The following is a 23,888-nucleotide window of genomic DNA, read 5'->3' as shown; positions in this document are numbered from 1 at the left end:
AACTTACAAATTAGTTATGTAGCTTATAACAAAATGTTTAAAGGGATATGAAACCCAACATTTTTCTTTCAGATTCAGATAGAACATGCGATTTTAATCAACTTTCTAATTTATTTCTAATGTCAATTTTTCTTCTTTCTCTTGGTATCTTTTGTTGAAAAGCAGGTACGTAAGCTTAAAAGCCAGCTTATTTCTAGAGCACAATACGACAGCAGTTTCTATCTATAGGGGAGGAGAGTCCACGGCTTCATTCATTACTTTTGGGAATAAAGAACCTGGCCACCAGGAGGAGGCAAAGACACCCCAGCCAAAGGCTTAAATACCTCCCCCACTCCCTTCATCCCCCAGTCATTCTTTGCCTTTCATCACAGGAGCATGGCAGAGAAGTGCCGAAGATTCGGAGTAGTCTCTTGGAGGGTAGTACTCTTCGAAATAGGACTGGAGTTTTAAGTAGTCCTGTCAGCCTCTCGGTGAGAGCCTGGGTGAAAGTTAGAGTCCGGAGATGCAGGGAGAGTCTTTCTGCAAAACCATCCCGACTCATATTAACAGCTCCACAAGCAATCAGCGTTGACGAGTTTCGCTGCCTGCTTTCTGCACTGAAGTCCATGTCAGGAACGATGCTTCTACCTGTCACACTTGAATGGCTGTGTTCCTGTTCCACAGCATAGATTCTGCTAAGATCGTTTCTGATAACACAGAAGACAGGGTCACAATGTGGCGTCTTTTATCTTATGGAATCAAGGGTTAATATTCCCGATAAGGGGATTATTAAACAGAGGGGGTTTATACATGATATTGTTTATTGTGTGATTGCTGCATTATGTGGGAGATGAGGCTCTGGCAATAGCGGAACTTTCAGGTTGACTTCCGGGAGTATTTGGGTGGCCGGTTTTGGCACGTTTTCTCCTTAGTGCAGGGGTGGTCCTGCGAGGCATTCCTTGTGACCCGGTGCGGTTTCCACTTCCTCTGTTGATCAGCGGAGCAGGAGACGAAGCGGTTTCTGTAGTCTGGGTCATAGGAGGTGGTGAGTGCCCCGGCCATTGGAGATATAGAGGTGCTTGTTTATTAAGTTTATCTAGTCCGTAATAAAAGCGCAAGCTATGGAGGACTCTGATGCGTTAGAGGGTACTCCCTCTTTAACAAAGTCTCATTCCTGTGTTTATTGTGAGGAGGTTCTTGTAAACTAGCCTGCTCAACTAGGTTCCACATGTCTTGATAAAGTTCCAACATCTAAAAATAAAGGGATGTCTAGTACTACTGAGCCGTCCACCTCTGAGGGTTCCCTGTCCCGTGAGGTGCGTTCCCTGCTTTCATCTCCGAGGGCACATGCAGCGCCCCAGGGTCCAACCATTACTCCTATGGGAGAGATTAGTTGGCCATCAGATTTTGCGGATCAACTGCAAACGGCGGTATAGAAAGTGATCCATGCATTACCACGTTTTGCTAAGTGCAAGCGTAGGGCGTATCATGGCGGGCCAGCCCAGGGGTTATCTACACCTATGGAAATATCAGAGGCGTTATACGATGAGGAGGCCCACTCTGACTCTTCGGGTCACTTCATCCTCCGGGTCACTTCATCCTCCGGCTGCGGAGGAGCCTGACTTTAGGTTTAGGATAGAGAATTTGCGCTTTTTGCTGAAGCAAGTTCTGGCTACTCTGGAGGTTCCGGAACCAAAGCTTCCAGAGGAACCTTCGATTCCTAAGCTTGATAAGGTATACGAGGACAGGGTAGTGCCTCAGACCTTCCCGGTTCCTGTTAAGATGGCTAACATCATTAAGAATGAATGGGAGCGATTAGGTTCTTCCTTTTCCCCTTCTTCTTCTTTTAAGAAACTGTTCCCCGTCCCAGACTCTCAACTCGAGCTGTGGGGGACTGTCCCTAAGGTGGATGGTGCTATTTCCACGCTTGCGAAGCGGACAACTATTCCTCTCGAGGATAGTTCGTCATTTAAAGAGCCCATGGATAAAAAGTTGAAAAACATGTTAAGGAAAATGTTTCAGCACACAGAGTTTGTTTTTCAACCGGCAGCGGCTATAGCCGTGGTTTCCGGAGTTGCGACATATTGCTGTAAATCCCTGTGTGATATGGTCGAGAGGAAGACTTCCATCGACGAGATACAGGATAAGATTAAGGTGTTGAGGGTCGCAAATTCTTTCATTTGTGACGCCAATATGCAAATTATTCGCCTGAATGCAAATGTATCAGGATTCTCCGTATTAGCTCGCAGGGCTCTGTGGCTAAAGCCTTGGTCTGCGGACATGACATCTAAGTAGTTTAAGAGGGGCAGTTCATGACGACAATAGACTTGAAGGAAGCTTACTTTCATGTTACAGTTCACAGGGACCACTTAAAGTTCCTAAGATTTGCGTTTCTGGACCAACACTTCCAGTTTGTGGCCCTTTCTTTCAGGTCTAGTGACGGCCCCCGAGAGTCTTCACAAAGGTTCAGGGGGCGCTACTTGCAGTGGCCAGATCCAGGGGCATTGCTGTGGCGCCCTATTTGGATGACATCCTAGCCCAGGCGCCGTTGTTCAGCCTTGCAGAGGATCATTCGAGGGCTCTTCTTTTCTTGCTCCAATCTCACGGTTGAAAGATCAACTCAGGAAAGAGTTCCCTGGTTCCTAGCAACAGGGTGGAGTTCCTGGGCACGATAATAGACTCTATGTCCATGAAAATATTTCTCACAGATCGACGCAGAAAGATTGCGTCCACCTGTCTTGCCCTTCAGTCCTGGCTCAGTGTATGGAGATAATTGGGCTCATGGTCTCCAGCATAGGTGTCATCCCATTTGCCAGGTTCCATCTCAGACCTCTTCAATTGTGCATGTTGAGACAGTAGAGCAGCGATCATTCAGATCTATCACAGCGGATATCGATGGAGGCTCGGACCAGGGACTCCCTCTCTTGGTGGATCCGTCCAGAGCATCTGTCCCTGGGAGATTGTGACCACGGACGCGAGTTTCACAGGATGGGGAACTGTTTGGGGGTGCCAAGATGGCACAAGGAAAATGGACCTGGGAGGAGTCTCTCCTTTCGATAAATATTCTGGAACTTCGAGAAATTTACAATTCTTTGAGGGCGTGGCCTTCTCTGGGGTCGTTCGGCTTCATCAGATTCCAGACCGACAACATTACCTTAGTGGCTTACATCAACCATCAGGGGGGTACGAGGAGCTCCCTAGCAATGAGGGAGGTGTCTCAGATATTGGAGTGGGTGGAGTCCCACAGCTTCTCGCTTTCAGCGATCCACATTCTAGGTGTGGACAACTGGGAAGCGGACTTTCTCAGCAGGCAATACTTAATCTGGGGGAATAGTCTCTTCACCCAGAAGTGTTTGCAGAGATTTGTCTCAGATGGGGAATGCTGGAGATAGATCTCATGGTGTCCAGACTCAATTGCAAGCTACCCCGATATGGGTCAAGATCGAGGGATCTCCAGACAGAGCTGATAGATGCCTTAGCGGTGCCTTGGGGTTTCAGCCCAGCTTACATTTTTACACCGTTACCACTACTACCTCGTGTAGTGGCACGCATCAAACAGGAGCGAGCTTCAGCCATCCTCATTGCTCCATCGTGGCCGCGGAGGACGTGGTTTGCGGATCTGGTGGGGATGTCATCCTCTCCGCCATGGAGATTACCCTGTTGCAGGGATCTACTAGAACAGGGTCCCTTTCAGCATCAAAATCTCATTTCTCTTTGGCTGACTGTGTGAAGATTGAACGCTTAGTCTTAGCCAAGAGAGGTTTTTCTGAGAGTGTGATTGACACTTTAGTTCAGGCAAGGAAGCCAGTCACTCGTCACATCTACCATAAGGTGTGGAGGACTTACTTGTCCTGGTGTGAGAAGTATGGATATCCTTTTCACAAGGTGAAGGTATCCTGGATTCTGTCCTTTCTCCAGGAGGGTTTGGAGAAGGGTTGTGCCGGTAGTTCCTTAAAGGGACAGATTTCGGCATTATCAGTCTTGTTGCACAGGAGACTCGCTGAGCTTCCTGACATTCAATCTTTCATTCAGGCTCTGTCTAGAATCACGTCTGTCTTTAGGCAGTCTGCTCCCCCATGGAGCTTAAACTTGGTCTTTAAGGTATTGCAGAGGGTTCCGTTTGAGCCTATGCATTCCATTGACATTAAGATTCTGTCCTGGAAGGTTCTCTTCCTGTTGGCTATTCCATTGGCACACAGAGTATCTGAGCTCACTGCCTTGCAATTCGAGCCTCCTTACCTGGTTTTTCATGCGGATAAGGCAGTTTTTCGCACTGGTTTGGCGTTTCTTCCCAAAGTGGTGTCTAACCGTAACATCAATCGGGAAATAATTGTTCCTTCTTTGTGTCCTAACAGTTCATCTTCTAAGGAGAGGTTACTTCATAATATGGATGTGGTTCGTGCCTTGAAGTTCTATCTTTTTAGACAGTCTACATCTCTTTTTGTGGTGTATTCCCGGGAAGCGCAAGGGGCAGAGGGCCTCTTCTACTTCTTTGTCTTTTTGGTTGAGGAGTTTGATTCGCTTGGCCTATGAGAGAGTGGGACATAAGACTCCTCAGAGGATCACAAATCACATTCTTGGGTTTCATATCCCTTTAAATGAACTTTGTGTGTGATATTATGTACAATATAATAAAAATAGATTAGAAAATAAACACTATATCATGTAGTTTAAAAACATCCTATTTCTTTGTGATAAGCAATAATATTAAGCTTCCTGAAGTTGTATTTTTGGCTTATTTATTGCTATTTATTTTAATTTGTAAAAACTTAATGAAGATACCTGGTTATGTCACTAAGGCACTTGGCAGACATAGTCTGGAAAGTGATTACATCAGTTATATCAGGACACAGGGGTTAACAAAACACTGTTTAGATTGTACAGCTTAAAATGGATATGAAAGTTAGAATTCAACTTTCATGATTTAGATAGAACATTGTTTTAAGGGAGTTTTCACTTCTATTAACAAATGTACTTGGTATTTTATTTTTGGTATCTTTTTAAGCATACCTAGGTAGGCATTTTGTTCTCATAACTAAAGCAGAGTCATTTTGAGTGTGTCAACCTCCCAATAAAGAAACAAAGAATTTGCAAATTGTACAATAAGTATCTTCCTTCATGCATGTGTAAAAGGCTGGTTTAACAAGATGCAATGTGAGTTAGCATAGGAAAGGGCCGGCACGGTACTTTCATGTATAAATCTGTGGTCATTTTAGACTCCAGTTTACAGGATATAACAGTAAGCAGTGGCAGTGTAGGAGCTTGTTGATTTAATGAGAAATCTGAGGCACAATTGAAAATAAATTCATTTTTGTTTTGTTTGGTCTTGTTTTAAATGAACAGGGATCTGCGAAAGTGAACCAAATGGACTTTTTTTTAACCTATATTACCATATAAGGATATGCGTTCGGATCCTTCATTAGGATCTGAATGCAGAAGAAGGCGACTGCTTGTGAATTCTGCTCCTTTCTGAGCCAGATTTCTTATTGTGAAAGTTCAACACACTAAGGGCAGTGAAAATCCAAATCTTAGTGCGTTTCAGTTTCATAAGAAAAAACCTGGCTCCAAACATAGCCAAATGCCACGAGCGGCTGCCTTCTTCTACATCCTAACGAAGGATCAGAATGCACATCCCGATTATCATGTAACTATAGTGTATGTATAATTAAAGGGACAGTCAAGTCCAAAATAAACTTTCATGATTCAAATATTGCATGTAATTTTAAGCAACTTTCCAATTTATTTTTATCACCAATTTTGCTTTGTTCTCTTGGTATTCTTAGTTGAAACCTAAACCTAGGAGGTTCATATTTCTAAGCACTTGAAGGCCGCCTCTAATCTGAATGCATTTTGACAGTTTTTCACCACTAGAGGGCTTTAGTTCATGTGTTTCATATAGATAACATTGAGCTATTTATAACTCTTTTGAAACACTGTGTCAGATGCTTTTGTATATTGTTAGTCTCTGAGTATTGCAATGTTAATGGCAGTCTCTTAGTTAAGATATATAATCTTAATGACAGTCTCCTGATTTGAGTTGCTATGGCCACAAAGTATGCTTTTGACAATGATCTGTTGGCAAACTGTTGGCTGTTAGCACAAATTATGCTTTTGACAATGATCTGTTGGCAAACTGTTGGCTGTTAGCACAAAGTATGCTTTTGACAGGGATCTGTTTAGCAAGTTATTCTTGTGAGACAAATGGCGATAATGTTAGTTTACGGGTCTATCCTCGACCTTACTTACTATAAATATAACCAATTAAGGAATAACGGACTCTTTGCTCTACATTTTAACGGGGTATTAAAAGGACGTTTTAAAGACTTTATAAGGGAGACGTCCCTGAAGCATTTTAGGTATCTTGTAGGTTTTAGGATATGTGTAATATTTTATATTATATTTGTAAACCACTATCAAAGTTTGCTTTTGCATTTTTATATATATATTTATATATAAGTAATTATTGGTGTATTTTGGCATAGTTGCAGTATCATGTAAAGGACACAAGTCGTATAAACAATATTACTGTTTTGATTTGTAATATTTACTACTATTTGTGGAATATAATCTGGACCTTGATTGTATAACAGAAGTCTATATACAACTAGAAGTTAATACAACTTTATCATCAAGATAAAAGTGAATATACTAAGTATTTTTGCAGGTGTTTAAGCTTCTCAGAGCCCTCTATACCTTCTATTACTTATCCCAAACTTCTGAATCTTTAGAGGAGGTTCCCAAAGAGTGGCATACACTCCCCTAGCGCACCTCCATCTTAAAACTGTTTACATTTTCATTATAGCCATCCAAAAATGTATTTTACATTCTGTTGTTCATTCTAATTACCTTAAATGGGCAACTCCCACAACACTATTGCTAAACACTGACAAACCTCCACAAGTCCCACAAGAAAATGTTAGTTCATTGCAGGAGAATGTTTTAAATTCCTCATTGTGTGTCTTACAGCAGGAGTATTGTATTAAAGGGATAGAAAAGTCTAAATTAAACTTGAATGATTCAGATAGAGCTTGTCATTTTAAGACACTTTTACAATCACTTCTATTTTCAAATGTGCTTTGTTTTCTTGGTATCCCTTATTCAAAACGAATACGCACATATCCTACACTAGTGGGAGCTAGTTACTGATTGGTGCCGGCACACATTTGTGTCTTGTGATTGGCTAACTAGATATGTTAAGCTAGCTGTCAGTAGTGCAATGTTGTTCTTTCAGCAAAGAATTACAAGAAAATGAAGTTGACAAAAGAAGTAAATTGGAAAGTTGTTTAAAACTGTGTGTTCTATCCAAATCATGAGAGAAAATGTTGGGTTTCCCTGTCCCTTTAACACTGTGCAGCAGACTGACATACACACATTTTTTCGTAATCTTTATGTCTGTCCTGTCTTTGTTTTCAGGATGTCAATGAAAAACTATCGGATAATACAGGCTCTGTCCTGAATCTAAGGTAAGATATCCCATCATGCATTGTTTATATTACTATAGTATATGAATAGGTTTTATGATTAAAAAATATATTGTAAATCTGAAGCACATATAAGTGTCCGCATCACTTCAAGCCCTCCAAATTAGTGATTCAATGCCAAAATTTATCAAAATTAGTGCTGGATATCTTTGCGTCAAATCGGGGGCGATAGTTGGCGAGGATTGATAAATTAGAAGGCAGATTAGACACAGATTAGTGAATTTATTAAGTGCACATACAATTTGCACATTCAGGGACTTAAATGCTTTCTGTTTCGAACATTTCTTCTGTTTCCTTTGGTGGTCTCAATGCAAAATGTGTGCCATTCCTTGGGTGTTTCAGAGAGCCAAACATGACGCTTAAATATTTTGTACACGATGTCTAATACAGTTTGTAGGTGTCTGGATAACGTAGGTTGACTCATACCAACCACAACACTGTACTCTGATCGGAACAACCCAGTAGCCATGAAATGCAGAACGGCTAACGATTTCAACATGCCAGGGATAGACCTTGTTTTGAAGGTGACTGACTCCAAATAGTTCTGTACTTGCCAAACAGCATTAGAATTGATTGCCTTGGCAGCTGGAAGCTCTGTAATATCTCACGGTCTTGTAGAGCTTCAAGACTACAATGGGACAAAAGCAATCTCGGCACCTCTATGTGCTGTTTTTGCTGGAAAACCTCTTCCCTTTGCTATAAAACAAGGCGTTATGTCTTCTAAGTAGAAAAAGATTGCTGCACTTATAAATAGCAAGACTTTCATTCCCAAGCGCATATAAAACTAATAGTTTATTTCTATATCCCAACTTATATACATTGTGACTTCCAGACTCTCTATTGTTTTCTGTGGTGTTTTATTGCAGACATGTTTAGTATACACATTCATTATACAACTATGTAATATTTGGCTCTTACGAGACTGATTTCATTTAGACTTCCAGACAATCGTTTTCTATGAAGTTCTCTACATAGCAGGTGCCAAATACATATTTGCTATTTTTATGCCATATTTCAAAGTTTCCTTTTATTACCCATTTTCTTGAATCATGTGACAGTCAATAAACCAATGCCAGACTAATATATGTATTTAATAGAAGCATCAGGAAGTGTGCAAATAAAAATGCTGTACATGATTTGATAATGGGAGTAAAAATTTTCTTTTTTATTACATTATCTATCGGAATGTTTAATTTTGACTTTATTGTCCCTTTGAGTTAAAGCTGTTTAATTAGAAACTATAATGAAGTGCGTGATTATATACAGTTGAATCCTGGGACTCTAGGGTTTATTGGCTGAAGAGGGTTGTTTATTGTAACACATGTTTAAACATTTTAGCTTATGCAGAGAAGTTTTTGAGCACCATGTCCCTAATAAAAAAAATTGATGCCCGAAATGGCAGATTTAAAGGTATTTTTAGAAAATAGCTATTATGTTAGTTGACGTCTGCTAATGGGCTTTTTTTTTGTCTGTGCGTAGTGAACGTATTCCTGCATTGTCATCTCAATCATTTTTATCAAAAGTGGGGCCAAACGGCAGAGCTATTGTGGCTAATATTGCAGCAGAATCTAAAGAACTTTCCAGATCTGTTCGTTCCATTTTGGAAGCTGACTGTAAGTATTTTTTATTTACCTTTTATTGTATGCATACCTCACTGTGTTGTTTATTCTCATATATTTATTTATTAAAGGGATATTAAACAGTCTGTGTCATTGTAATACAAAAGCATTGAGCAGTAGCTTATACTTAATAGAATCATTGCAATATGTTATATTCATCTAGTTAAATTGATTTTACCTTTTAATTATTTTACTTAACTTAATTTGTGCAGTGTCCATTACTTCCTCTCACAGCCCTACAAAGGAGGCTGTGGTCTCTACAGAAAGGCTTACCTAGAATGATGTCATAAAACCTTTTAGAGTTGATTTAGTATTAAGTAAATAGATGAGTCAATTTGCTCATGCTCAGAACCACTTATCACACTGGGGACAGGGGTTACACTGAGAAATTGAAAGTGAAAATTCTGCAAGAAAACAAGTTGTTTGCTGGTTGTTTTTTTTTTGTTTTTATACAAAATCTGTTTCTTTTAATGTTTACTTTGATTTAACATATTTGTTTTTACCAAAGGAGCATTGTTTAATATCCTTTTAAATATAAACCTTTTTTAGCATAAAAACTACATTGCACGATTCTAGACACCTTTTGGTAGATTCCTATTAACTAAAGCATGATCTGTCCTTTTTTTTTCTTTTCTTTTTTAATTATACTGTATTGTGGGATATATTTACCACCACTAGGGGGAGGTGAAGAACCCTCACAAAAGATTTAATTCCTCCTCTCCCCACTCAGTTTGTTATTGGCCTCTGAGGAGAGAGGTTGAGAGAGGTGCACTGCAAGCAAGATTTTATTATTTTCTAACTATTTATTGGGAGCTCATACCTGACTTGAGACCCAGTACCCCTTTTCTATCATTACTCAGGGAAGACTTCAGCATAATTTCTCCAAGATTCTGGGTGAAGCAGGGGTAAAGAAATGCCTCAGTTATGGCATGTATCAGTACCCTCACATGTAAATCCATCAGCCATAATTGCCTTCAGGCGTTGCAGGGACCTAGTTTCTTATCCTCTACCTGAGGGGTTGCTGGTATATCCGCAAGTATATTTACTTGCACTGGATGGGCTCTCTGTTGGATTTGCATTCTGTGAGAGAGAGAGACCTCAGCAAGCTAAGATAAGATACAGTGGAGAGTTGCTGCAGTCCAGGCACTAAACACAGCTTAGGAACTATCTCTACTACTCTTCTTTTATAGGTACTACATAGTTGGGGGTTCTCAGCCTTTACACATAGTGCTCTACCTATGTTTTTGCCTTATTTCCCCTTAGCAGCCATCAGTATGTTTTAGTCCTGGGTTCACTATATTTCCACACAGAGCAAAAAAAGCTACACTGTCTCATCTCTTCCTTCATGGGCTCTACCCCTAAGGAAAGATCTGCTGTATCATCCGGATCTCAAATCTCTAAATTTGATGGTGTGGAGGTTGAACGACTAGTTCTCAAAAACAGAGGTTTCTCAGATTCTGATATCTCTACTTTACTGAAAGCTAGAAAGCCTATCATGCAGAAAATTTATCGTAAGATTTGGAAAGCTTACTAACTTTGGTGTTCTGCCAGAGGTTTGTCTTGGAAATCTTTTATAATCCCTAGAATTCTTCAGTTCCTTCAAGATTGACTACACAAGGGATTATCGGCTAGTTATTTCATGGAGGGTTCTCTTTCTTCTAGCCTTTTCTTCCACTAGAAGAGTTTCTGAATTAACTGCCCTATTTTTTGATCACCCATTCTTTATTTTTCATCAAGATAAAGTGCTTCTTCAGACTAAATGTGATTTTCTACCAAAGGTAGTGTCTTCTAAAATATTGATAAGGAAATTGTTATTCCTTCCCTGTGCCCAAATACTTCTAACCCTCAGGAACACCTACTTCACAATCTGGATGTAGTCAGAGCCTTAAAATCCTATCTTCAAGCTACTAAATACTTTAGGCAGACTTCTAGCTTGTTTGTCCTCTTTTCAGGTCCCAGAAATGGTCAAAAGTCTACAGCTGTGGCCTTTTCATCATGGCTAAATCAGACTATTCGTAAGACTTACTTGGTTGCGGGAGAAACTGCTCATTCTATTAGATCTTTATCTTCTACTTGGGCCTTCAAAAATATCGCCTTCTTGGAACAGATTTGCAATGCAGCAACTTGGTCTTCTCTTCATACCTTTTCTAAATTTATTATTTTGATATTTATGCTTCTTCCAAAGCTGCTTTTGGCAGTAAAGTCCTTCAGGCCGCAGTGTCCGGCAAATAGTAACTGCCATCATTTTGGAGCTAGATTTGAGCAAGTATATATTGTTTACCTTAGATGTTAGTAGTCTTTATACTGCCATAAAACATGAAAGTAGAATAGCAGCAGTGAGAAGGGTACTGGATAATGTGCACAATATACACTTGCTCAAGTGGACTTTTTTGAACAACTACTTAGGATGGTTTTGTACTTTAATTATTTCATGTTCCAAGATACATTCTTTTTACAAGACAAGGTACATCCATGGGTTCCAATGTCGCCCCCCACATACGCAAATATTTATATGAACGTCTGAGGAGAAATTTTTTTATGACAATTATTCATCAAATATGCAGCCACTTGGTGGCGCTACATCGACAATGTGTTCAGTGTGTGGTATGGCGACATTGGAACCCTGACAGAATTTGTACGAGACCTGAATGTCAGTACCAACTTGATTAAAGTTACTCTCACTGCCAGGGAGGAAAGAATCTGCTTTTTAGATACTACTGTGTATATTAAGGATGGCAGGCTCTGTACAGATCTGAAGTGAAAAAGCAAGTACTGTGGGCGCCTTAAAGGGCAAGTCAAAAAAAATATGAGTTGAGACCTATCTATGTAGAGAGAAGACCTCTAAAGACACTTCAAAATACTTAGCCTCTGCTGCAGACAGGGTTAAGGAAGCAAAAAAGCAGTACTAATGAGAGAAAACGAATCCTGGTTATTTAAGCAAAATAACAATGAGCTGCAACAATGATGCTCAATTCAATTTGAAAGTTTTAGGATTGGTGTAAAACGGCAATCCTGCGCAGGTTATAGCCGTGGAGAAACAGTACCTTAATTTGTTCAGGAGCTCCAAGTGTTTTTGTAATCCAGTGTAGCGGTTATACCGCCAGCATGAAACAGCTCTGGAAACCCTCTGTGTGTGATGGGAAGAAAGCCGCCGAGCTCCTCTCCCCTACACGCTCTGGAATTCCACCCTCAGCTGTGTGATGTCCGTTTGTTGCTTCAGTGTTTCCTGGAGTACGGTGTCCTTAGTGAGCCACAATAGTGTGAAGAAAGTAGTTCCTGCAACGTTTCAGCTCTTAGCAGAGCCTTTGTCAAGCCCAATATAGTCTGTACAGATCTGTACATGAAGCCTACTGATAAAAATAGTTAATTGAACTATAAAAGTTTCCATCTGAATAACACGGTACAATCCCTACCTAGAAGTCGATATATGAGGGTAGACAGGATAGTATCTGAACAAGAGAATTTAAAGGCAAGACTTAAGGAGATGCTGAATAAATTCCTGTGTAGGGGTTATCCAGCTGATCTTTTACAAGATGAGTTAACAAAAATGGTGAGTCAATCTGAAATGAGTAAGGATTTCCAGACAACGGGTAAGATGAAAAAGAAAAGAAAAAAGGTTAACATTGGTTATGGATCATAGTGAATACAATAAAGACATCACAAATATAGTGAGAACACATTGGTCAGTTCTCCAATCATGTCATCCACAAGTGGAGGAGTTTACGACCATACCTAGACCAGGTTATAGAAGAAGGAAAAACCTAACGGGCAAGCTAGTACATACTGATTTGGGCAGTTTAAAGGGTAAGCAAGGCTATTTAACATGTAAGAACAATGGGAGATTCCCTTGACTTAATTGCGGTAACTGTAATTCTATGATTAAGGGTTTGCAATTTTTACATCCCCTTACAGGCAAACATTTTTAGATTAGGGGCTTCTTTAATTGTAACACTGCATGCGCTATTTAACTGATCAAATGTCCATATGGGGTCATTTAAATTGGAGAGACCACCCGTAAGGTCAGAGATAGGATCAATGAACACAAGAGCAATAAAAGATGTCAAAACAAGGAAGCACCTGTCTCCGCTCATTTTTTGAAATATGGGCACAATATAAGCCAGTTACGATTTCAGGTCATAGACACTGTGTCTTGTCCATGTAGGGGAGGAAAAAAGGGAGACTCTCCTTGGGGGGAAGGGAGGAGATATTTATGCAACTCTGCTGTGGAGCTCTTTGCCTCCTCCTGCTGACCAGGAGGCGATATCCCACAAGTAAGGATGAAATCCGTGGACTCATCGAATCTTGTAAAAGAAAAAGGAAATTTATTCTTACCTGATAAATTTGTTTCATTTACGATACGATGAGTCCACGGATTTCATCCTTACTTGTGGGATATCGCCTCCTGGTCAGCAGGAGGAGGCAAAGAGCTCCACAGCAGAGCTGCATAAATAGCTCCTCCCTTCCCCCCCAACCCAGTCATTCGACCGAAGTTAGGAAGAGAAAGGAAAAGCTAAGGAGCAGGGGTGACTGAAGTTTAACAAAAAGAAAGACCTGTCTCATAACAACAGGGAGGGCCGTGGACTCATCGTATCGTAAAAGAAACAAATTTATCAGGTAAGAATAAATTCTCCTTTTCTTTTACAAGATACGATGAGTCCACGGATTTCATCCTTACTTGTGGGATACAATACCAAAGCAATAGGCCACGGATGAAACGGGAGGGACAAGACAGGGAACCTAAACGGAAGGCACCGCTGCTCGAAGAACTTAACTCCAAAAAAGAAAACAGCCTCGGATGAGGCAAAAGTATCAAATTTGTAAAATTTTTAAAAAGTGTGAAGAGAAGACCAAGTAGCAGCTTTACAAATCTGTTCTACAGAAGCATCATGTTTAAATGCCCATGAGGATGCTGTCCAGCAGTCTCATATGCAACACGAATGATACTCTTCAGCCAAAAAGAAAGAGAGGTAGCCATAGCTTTCTGACCCCTACACTTCCCAGAAAAACAAACAAACAGGAAAGAAGGTTGACAAAACTCCTTAGTCGCCTGTAAGTAAAACTTCAAGGAACGAACCACGTCCAAATTATGTAACAGTCGCTCCTACTTAGAAGAAGCGTTAGGACACATGGAAGGAACAACAATTTCCTGATTAATATTTTTATTTGAAACAACCTTAGGAAGAAAACCAGGTTTGGTATGCAACACTACCTTATCTGCATGAAAAATAAGATAAGGAGAATCACATTGTAATGCCGAAAGCTCAGAAACTCTGTGAGCAGACGAAATAGCAACCAAAAATAAAACTTTCCAAGATAACAACTTAATATCTATGGAATGCATAGGTTCAAACGGAACCCCTTGAAGAACATTAAGAACTAAATTCAAACTCCAAGGAGGAGCAATTGGTCTAAACACATGTCGGATTCTAGTCAGAGCCTGACAAAAGGATTGAACATCTGGAACATCTGCCAGACGCTTGTGAAGCAAAATAGACAAAGCAGAAATCTGTCCCTTTAAGGAACTTGCTGACAACCCTTTCTCCAATCCTTCTTGGAGAAAAGATAAAATCCTAGGAATACTAACCCTACTCCACGAGTAGCCCTTGGATTCGCACCAATAAAGATATTTACGCCATATCTTATGGTAAATTTTTCTAGTAACAGGCTTCCGTGCCTGAATCAAGGTATCAATGACCGAATCAGAGAACCCTCGCTTAGATAAAACCAAGCGTTCAATCTCCGAGCAGTCAGCTGCAGAGAAATTAGACTCGGATGATGGAAGGGTCCCTGAATGAGAAGGTCCTGCCTCAATGGAAGCTTCCATGGTGGTAGAGATGACATGTCCACCAGATCGGCATACCACGTCCTGCGAGGCCACGCAGGAGCGATGAGGATCACCAAAGCCCTCTCCTATTTGACTCGCGCAATCATCCGGGGAAGGAGAGCAAACGGCGGAAACACATAAGCTAGGTTGAACGACCAAGGCACTGCCAAGGCATCTATAAGTTCGGCCTGAGGATCCCTGGACCTGGATCCGTATCTCGGAAGCTTGGCATTCTGACGAGACGCCATAAGATCCAGCTCCGGTCTGCCCCATCTGACAATCAGGTTGGCAAAGACCTCCGGATGGAGTTCCCATTCCCCCGGATGAAACGTCTGTCTGCTCAAAAAATCCGCCTCCCAGTTGTCCACTCCTGGGATTTAGATTGCCGACAGCTTCCGCCCACTGAATTATCTTGGATACTTCTGTCATTGCTAAGGAACTCCTTGTTCCTCCTTGATGTAAGCCACAGTCATGATGTTGTCCGACTGGAATCTGATGAATTTGGCCGAAGCTAACTGAGGCCAAGCCTGAATCGCATTGAAAATTGCTCTCAACTCCAGAATATTGATGGGAAGTAGAGACTCTGACCGAGTCCACACACCCTGAGCCTTCAGGGAGATCCAGACTGCACCCCATCCTATCAGGCTGGCGTCCGTTGTCACTATCACCCATGAGGGTCTGCGGAAGCACGTCCCTTGGGATAGTTAATCCGGCGACAACCACCAAAGAAGAGAGTCCCTTGTCTCCTGATCCAGATGTATTTGAGGAGACAAATTTGCATAATCTCCATTCCATTGTCTGAACATGCTCAGTTGTAGAGGTCTGAGATGAAAGCGAGCAAACGGAATGATGTCCATTGCTGCCACCATCAATCCAATTGCCTCCATGCACTGAGCCACTGACGGCCGAGGATTGGACTGAAGGGATCGGCATGTATTCAGAATCTTTAACTTTCTGACTTCCGTCAAAAAGATTTTCATGGATAGAGAGTCGATTAGAGTTCCCAGGAAAGGAACCCTTGTCTGTGGAATTAGTGAACTCTTTTCTAGATTCACCTGCCACCCGTGAGTCCTTAGAAAGGACAGAACAATGTCGGTATGAGACTTTGTCTGCTGATAAGACGACGCCTGGATCAGAATGTCGTCCAGATAAGGCGCCACTGCAATGCCCTGCACCCTGAGAACCGCTAGCAGAGACCCCAGAACCTTTGTGAAAATTCTGGGTGACGTGGCCAGACCGAAAGGAAGGGCCACAAACTGAAAATGTTTGTCCAGAAAGGCAAACCTCAGAAACTTGTGATGATCTCTGGATAGGAATTTGAAGATATGCATCCTTTAAATCCACGGTAGTCATATATTGACCGTCCTGGATCAATGGAAGAATTGTTCAAATAGTCTCCATCTTGAAGGATGGAACTCTGAGAGACTTGTTTAGACTTTTGAGATCTAAAATGGGTCGGAACGTTCCCTCTTTTTTGGGAACTACAAAGAGATTTGAGTAAAACCCCTGTTCCTGTATTGGAACGGGGCAAATTCCTCCCATGGAGGAGAGGTCTCTTACACAGCGTAAGAACGCCTCTCTTTTTATCTGGTCTACAGACAATTGGGGAAGGCATTTTTGAACTCCGACTGATACCCTTGAGCCACGATTTCTAGTGTCCAGGGATCCTGAACGTCTCTTATCCAAGCCTGGACAAAGAGAGAAAGTCTGCCCCCTACTAGATCCGGTCCCGAGTCGGGGGCCGCCCCTTCATGCTGTCTTGGTAGCAGCAGCAGGCTTCTTGGGTTGTTTACCCTTGTTCCAAGCCTGGTTGGGTCTCCAGGTGGACTTGGCTTTCAGAAAAATTCCCTTCCTGTTTAGCGAAAGAGGAAGAGGGGATTCCCTTGAAATTTCAAAAGGAATGAAAATTACTCTGTCGTCCCCTTTGCTTAGATGTTTTATCTTGAGGGAGGAGGTGACCCTTACCTCCCGTAATGTCAGAAATAATCTCCTTCAAGTCAGGCCCGAACAGGGTCTTTCCCTTGAAAGGAATAGCCAAGAGCTTAGATTTCGAGGACACATCTGCAGACCAAGATTTTAACCATAAGGCTCTTCGTGCTAAGATGGAGAATCCTGAATTCTTAGCCACCAATTTGGTGATCTGAAAGGAGGCATCTGTAATAAAAGAATTAGCCAGCTTAAGGGCCTTAATTCTATCCTGTATTTCCTCCAAGGAAGTCTCAGTCCTAAGAGACTCTTCTAGAGTGTCAAACCAAAAAGCAGCCGCAGTTGTGACTGTTACAATGCAGGCCGTCGGTTGTAAGAGAAACCCCTGGTGAACATATAGTTTTTTGAGAAGACCCTCTTACTTCTTATCCATGGGGTCCTTAAAAGCACAACTGTCCTCGATAGGGATAGTCGTACGCTTAGCCAGGGTAGAGATAGCTCCCTCCACCTTAGGGATCGTCTGCCAAGAATCCCGAACGGTGTCAGCTATAGGGTACATCTTCTTAAACATAGGGGAAGGGGAGAACGGGATACCCGGTCTTTCCCATTCCCTAGCAATAATTTCCGAAATTCTCTTAGGAACTGGAAAAACGTCAGAATAAGAAGGAACCTCCAAATATCTCTCCGTCTTACTCAATTTCTCTGGAGGTACCACAATAGAGTCACAGTCGTCCAGAGTCACCAAAACCTGCCATAGTAACAGGCGGAGGTGTTCAAGCTTAAACCTGAAAGACATCACTTCCGAATCTGTCTGGGGTAATGCACTTCCTGAGTCAGACAGTTCCCCCTCAGACAGAGCCTCCATACCCCCCAATTCAGAGCCCTGGGAGGGTACATCGGAGATCGCCATCAAAGCATCAGAAGTCGCAGGGACCACCTGGGCCTCTTTCCTACTGTGTTTGCCTTGCAAAACTGGTAACTTAAATAAAACTTCTGAAAGAGTGGATGACATAACTGCAGCCATATCCTGCAGAGTGAATGAAGCAGACGCAGTTGAAGAACACAGCGTCGCTTGGGCGGGGGTTAAAGGCTGTGACACTGGGGAGAAATTTGCGGCATACCCTGAATCTCATCAGTCTGAGAACATTCCTTAGATATATTTTTATTAAAGAAAATTTGTTCTTTACACTGTAAAGCCCTCTCAATACATGAGGGACAAAGCATACCAGGGGGTTCCACAATGGCATCTAAACACATAGGACATGTACTTTTTTCAATGTCCTCCATGATAACATAAGCAAAGGCAAGCTTGGTCAAAATACTGATAATATATTGTAAAAATCAGTCCGATGAACTTATAACAAAAAATTGGTGTACTGTGTCTTTAAGAAAAAAAACAACCTTCTGAATTAAAGCCCGATGTCTAAATAGGCAGAGAGCAAGCTGTTTAATTTAAACCCCACACTCCCTTCACAATGAGCCTTAGAAAAAATTCACACTGGTAAAAAAAAAACAAAAAAAACAAGCAGTCACCCCGCAGCGGCTCCTACCTGCCTCCACGTGACCAAACTTATCTCCCCTAGGACGGCGCACCTAAGATCGCTTGTAAGATATTACAACAAACGGACTTAGGAGCTGTGAGGAGACGCTGCCAACCGGAAAATAACCAAACAACCCCGGGAAAAATAAGTAAAGTACCGCCATGTACCGGAGTCCAGTAAAAACACTTCCCTAACTCCGGCACTACCCCCAGCGTCAGCCATCTCTATGTGTATAATACATTTAATAGAGTAAAGCCTGTTACATTTCAGGTGCATACCCACATAAATGTCCCAGCGCTTCTAGGCTAAGTTCTGAAATGCCAGAGTGTCTGGAAAATAAGCAGTATGTCGGTTCTCATTCTTCTCTAGCTAATGAGAACCTACATACTGTCCAAGTAAAGCCTTTAGGTCCACTCTTCCTCCTGAGGTCCTGTGAAGGCAGAAGGGTCTTAGTTAACATTCTCTAAGACCATACACAGAAGAGCAGCACAAGTATGGGAGGCGCAGTGAAGCCAAAACCCCACCAGTTCCCATAGCCTAAAAGGCTATCACTCCAGAGGCTGCCCTATAGCAAAATAGTACACTTTGGCACCATTTAAAAATAAAAAACTCTTGATTGAAGAATCCAAACTAACACCTCACTTTACCTCTTCCTATCACTAACACAGGCAAAGAGAATGACTAGGTTGGGGGGAAAGGGAGGAGCTATTTATGCAGCTCTGCTGTGGAGCTCTTTGCCTCCTCCTGCTGACCAGGAGGCGATATCCCACAAGTAAGGATGAAATCCGTGGACTCGTCGTATCTTGTAAAAGAAAAAGGCCTTTTGGATCCATAAATTGGATAGTATGCAACCCTTAGGAATGAATAAGAAATTGATTAATCTGTGTTTCTTTGATCCTGTATTGCAGCTCTGTATATTTTTTGTATATGTATATGATCAGTTTTTATTATTTATACACATTGAATTTAGGTTTTGTATTATGCATTATGAAGAGTATAATTTTAATAGTTTATTAGGATGTTTTTAAATTTTATATAAAGCATGTTTTTCACCTGTACACTAGGGTGATCCAGAGAGCAATGTACCTAGGATTGGTTGTTACCATTGTTGCAAGTGTATAAATTGTAGCATTTCCTGTTATTGATCAAGCATGACTAAGGATTTAATTTTCCGAAACACTGGTGACCATCTTGTGAAGTAATGGTCATTTTAACCTTGAGTGGTGCTGCTGGACATTGTTGTTTCTTATCATTTTATCCCACCCATCCTTAATATGGACTCTCAGCTTTGGTATAGTATCCCACATGTTATGCGCACCTATGGACTCTCCTCATCTTAGGAAAGAAAACAGAATTTATACTTACCAATACATGTCTTTCTTTCTGGATGATGAGCGTCCATAGGACCCGCCCGCGTTTTTACAAGATGGCCGATAGTTCTTATTTGCATCTCATAACCCTGCTTTCAGTCTGTTACGGTTACCCTTAGTCTCGCTGAGAGATGGACCGCTTAGTAGCCTGGATCCCTATTGCTAAAGAGGGGAGAAGCTGCTTTCCATAGTATTCTATATGAGTCTCGCAAATATAGAATAATCTCCCTTAGCTGCAGTACAGCTAGGATACCCTTCTGCCCACAAAAACGAGTCAACGCTGCGATTGAGGGTCAAACAAGAACTCAGGACTGGGATGCCCAGCCTGCTTTTTTATTAAGGTTACATGCACACAGGGCACTCCCAGGGGGAGAGGGGGGGAAGCACAAAATCCCCCATCACACATTTAGATAGAGAGCACTGTCCTTTGACAGGCCACAATAGGATTACAGTACTTAAGATAACAAGTTTACAAGTTCATCTTATCAATTAGCAGTCTGGCTCCAGAGGTGATTAGACAATGGGATTTGTTATCACTAAACTTAGAGCTGAGGCCAGCAAACGTGTATTTAGGCAATAGTTTCTAAAAGCTGAAAAAAAAGAGTTAACTCTTTATGAAATGATACTTGTTACGGTTTTCTTGGAGCCCTTCTTAGGCGCTGGCTTGCTGGTTCAGGCATTGCTGCTGGGAAATAAGCTCTTCACAACAAAATAACTAATGCTTCTGTAACACAGTCTTTCCTAGAATAAATACAAAAACAAATGTCTGCGCTATTTTCTAACTGAATGAAAATCAACAAAGTCTAAAAGTAATCCAAAAATTAATTCTTATGTACAATAATATACTTAAAGAGTAGATGTAAAAACAAATTAGTCCAAAGTTACCAGATATAATGTCCCATGTGTGAGGATCAGCAAATATAAGCAGTCCCCATAAGCAGGTGCTGCTTTTCTTTCACTGGTTTTTCCAGGTCCCAGTAATTAAGGCAATCGTCCACAAATGCTAAAAAATGGAAAAGTGCAACTCCAACTTAGTATGTTTAATCATAAAATATAGTGCAATAATACATAAGGACTTACACAGAAAATAAACGGTATCCAGCGTCCATAAAACGGTCAGTTCAACATCAGACTTCCTCTATTTTATCCAGGCGTCATAGATCTTATCCTTGCCGATAAAGAAAGTCCACGTCTGACGTTACACTACACCGGAACGTCCCCCAGTCAGTGGGTCAGTCTTAGAGACAGCCGTTTCAGGCGCATAGGATGCTTGGTCCCTTGTTCCCTATGCGTTTTCTCAAGCGTATTTTAAAACGAGGTTAACAAATTCATCTGTCTTTCCTACCTTTTCTATCTTTCTCCTCTACTCGGTTATACGTAAACTGAGTGGCGAGAGGAGGTGGGAGGGATTAAAGCTCTTGTGGGGGTTCTTGACTCCTCCAATCTTTCTTCCTTTAAATGCTCCCTGAAGACTTTTTTTCCAGAGAACCCTACTACCCAACTCAGTTATAAATTACTTTCACTTACCTTACAACATTTCCCTCATCTAACTCTGTATCAACATCTTTCTCAATCTTGCAGTGCTCACCTCCTGTTTCTCAACCTCCTACCCTTCTAGATTGTAAGTTCCCACAGGAATAGGGCCCTTAATCCCTCCTGTATGTGTTTGTAAAATTGTGTCCTGTCTCTTACAAGTTTTATATTGTTTTATTTACATGATTGGTACTCGTGGATAGCGCTGTGGAATATGTTGGCGCTTCATAAATAAAGTATAATAATAATTTTGCATTTTACTTCTGCTATCAATTTTGCTTCATGTTCTTGATATATTCTATTAAAGGAGAAGCAATGCACTACTGGAAAAGCCAATGACAAGATGTACATATATGCAGGCACCAATCAGCAGCTAGCTTCCAGCTCCTGAGTCTACCTAGGTATGCTTTTCAAGAAAGGCTACTAAAGAGAACTAAGCAAATTATATAATAGAATTAAATCAGAAACTTTTTTTTCAATTGTATGCTCTGTCTGAATCATGTGGTGACAAAGGAAAACTATTCAGTAAAATGTAGGTTTTGCAGTTCTGTTATGGTTTTTAAACTAAATGACTTTGTTGGCTGCACAACTTATATAAAGGGAAGGCAATTGATTAAAGAGACATGGAACTCAAAATTAAACTTTAATGATTTATATACAGCATGCAGTTTTAAGAGATTTTTCAATTTACTGCTTTTATCAGTTTTACTTTGTACTCTTGGTATCCTTGGTTGAAAGGCAATTTACTAAGGGAGCTAGCTGGTGATTAGTGACTAGTTAGCTAAACAAACTAACATAGGTGTGTTTAGCTAACTCACAGTAGTGCATTGCTGTTATGAATCCTTGCAGGGGTTAAACACATACTTATATGCAAGCAAACACTGCACTAATAAAATGCTGTAACAAAGAGCATTTACGATTTACACTTGTATACCCTTTGAGTGCTAAGCTGGATTTCATTTTTTTTTGTTTTTTACTATTTAATTTCCCCCCCCCCCGCCCCAGATCCCCAAGACTCATACCGTTGGAATGGTTAGGCGATTACCTTTCCAATGGTGGGTCTTGGGGGTCTGTAGCTGCATAGATGCCTGAGATACAGGCATCTAAGCAGCATGTCCCATATCCCTATATTGTCTGTTGTGAATTTTAAATAAAGTTGCGCGGTGACGTCATCACGTCTTTGCGCGTGATGCCACCGCACGTAACAGGAAGCCCCGGCGATGCCTGTCACTATACAGGCCCAATCGCCAGGGTGGGAGTCGATGGGAGCCCCCAGATTGCTCTCAAGGTGGGTGAGTGCTAACGACGAATCTGAGCCGTCGTTAGCACTCAAGGGGTTAAGGTGTGCAAAGTGTTACTTATACTGAAGCAATAACAATCAAGGTCTTTGATAAAGGCTAAATAGTCTAAGCCCTATGTTTTTCTACAGTTAAAAGCAGATCCCAGTATTAGGACAGATAGTGTGCAGGGGTGCTATGCTGTGATTTCACAAGTACCAGCTCATAATGATCAGAACATCACACTTCATTTGTTAGATGTGCATTTCACATGAATATTATAGTTGTCAACTCCAGTCGGCGTGGATCTACTTAGGCATTTGTTATATGATGAAATTCAAATCGTAATTGTCCATCATGTGTTAATTACTATGCAAAATACATTCTAGACAAATGGATAAGTTTGGTGAATATGATTATGTGGGGAGGGAATACAGTATTGGCAGATTATCAAAATACTATCACAGATTAAGCATTTTTGTGAACATGTATTTTCCTTAAAGGGATATTATAACTGTTAAGATTACTGCAGCTTTCACTGTATCTTTGCACTAACCTTGTTTTATCATTATATGTTAGAAGTGCTGCAGCTTTAAGCTCAGCTCACCACACCCTCTGGGTGTGTCTGGGTCTCTGTGACATCATCAGAAGCCATGTTAGTTTTACTGATAGAACCTGCTAGTAAATAGCCATGTGGCTGTAGCTGAATAAAAGTTATCTAAAGTTCCTGCTGCAGAGTCTTCATGATATGTGCAAGAGACATCAAACACAAGGTAACAGCACACAACTGAATGTTCTAATCCTGACTACACAGAGAACATAACAGCTGGTGACGAGGATCTGTGGTCTGACCCTATAATGGCACTTATTGGCACCTTACCTGTGTTTGCAGCAGACACAGACAGATGGGACACATGGGTTGAACAGTTTGAGCTATATTGTACAGCAAATAACATAGGAGCTGATAAGCAAGTGGCTGTGTTTCTGACAACTATAGGCTCAGCAGCTTACACTACATTAAGGGACATTCTCTCACCAGATAAACCTAATGCTAAACCTCTGTCTGACCTGATCTGCCTGTTATCTGACCACTACCTACCTAAGCCTCTAGAGATATCAGAACACTTTAAGTTTTACACACGCAAGCAATTGCAGCATGAGGACATTAAAACTTATGTGATCAGTTTAAAGAAACTAGCAAGTAGCTGCAGATTTGGGGATTATTTAAACACTGCTTTACGTGATATGTTTGTTATTGGACTCATGGACTGTACAGTACAAAAGAGACTATTAGCAGAGGATGAGTTAACACTAAAGCGTGCTATAGAGATAGCTACA

At 41.2% G+C, this 23,888-nt stretch overlaps 1 protein-coding gene across 1 annotated transcript in view; it reads left to right on the top strand.

Moving 5' to 3' along the window:
* The window catches only part of STXBP4 (syntaxin binding protein 4), a 736,191-nt gene that overhangs the window by 449,218 nt on the left and 263,085 nt on the right, over positions 1–23,888 (top strand). The window contains exons 13-14 of the mRNA XM_053721597.1: positions 7,393–7,442; positions 8,940–9,073. Of these exons, the coding sequence (XP_053577572.1) occupies positions 7,393–7,442; positions 8,940–9,073 (184 nt within the window). The remainder of the gene's footprint in view (positions 1–7,392; positions 7,443–8,939; positions 9,074–23,888) is intronic.

Source organism: Bombina bombina, chromosome 1, assembly GCF_027579735.1.
Source record: "Bombina bombina isolate aBomBom1 chromosome 1, aBomBom1.pri, whole genome shotgun sequence".
Lineage (NCBI taxonomy): Eukaryota > Metazoa > Chordata > Amphibia > Anura > Bombinatoridae > Bombina > Bombina bombina.
This window is presented reverse-complemented; position numbering and strand designations above follow the sequence as displayed.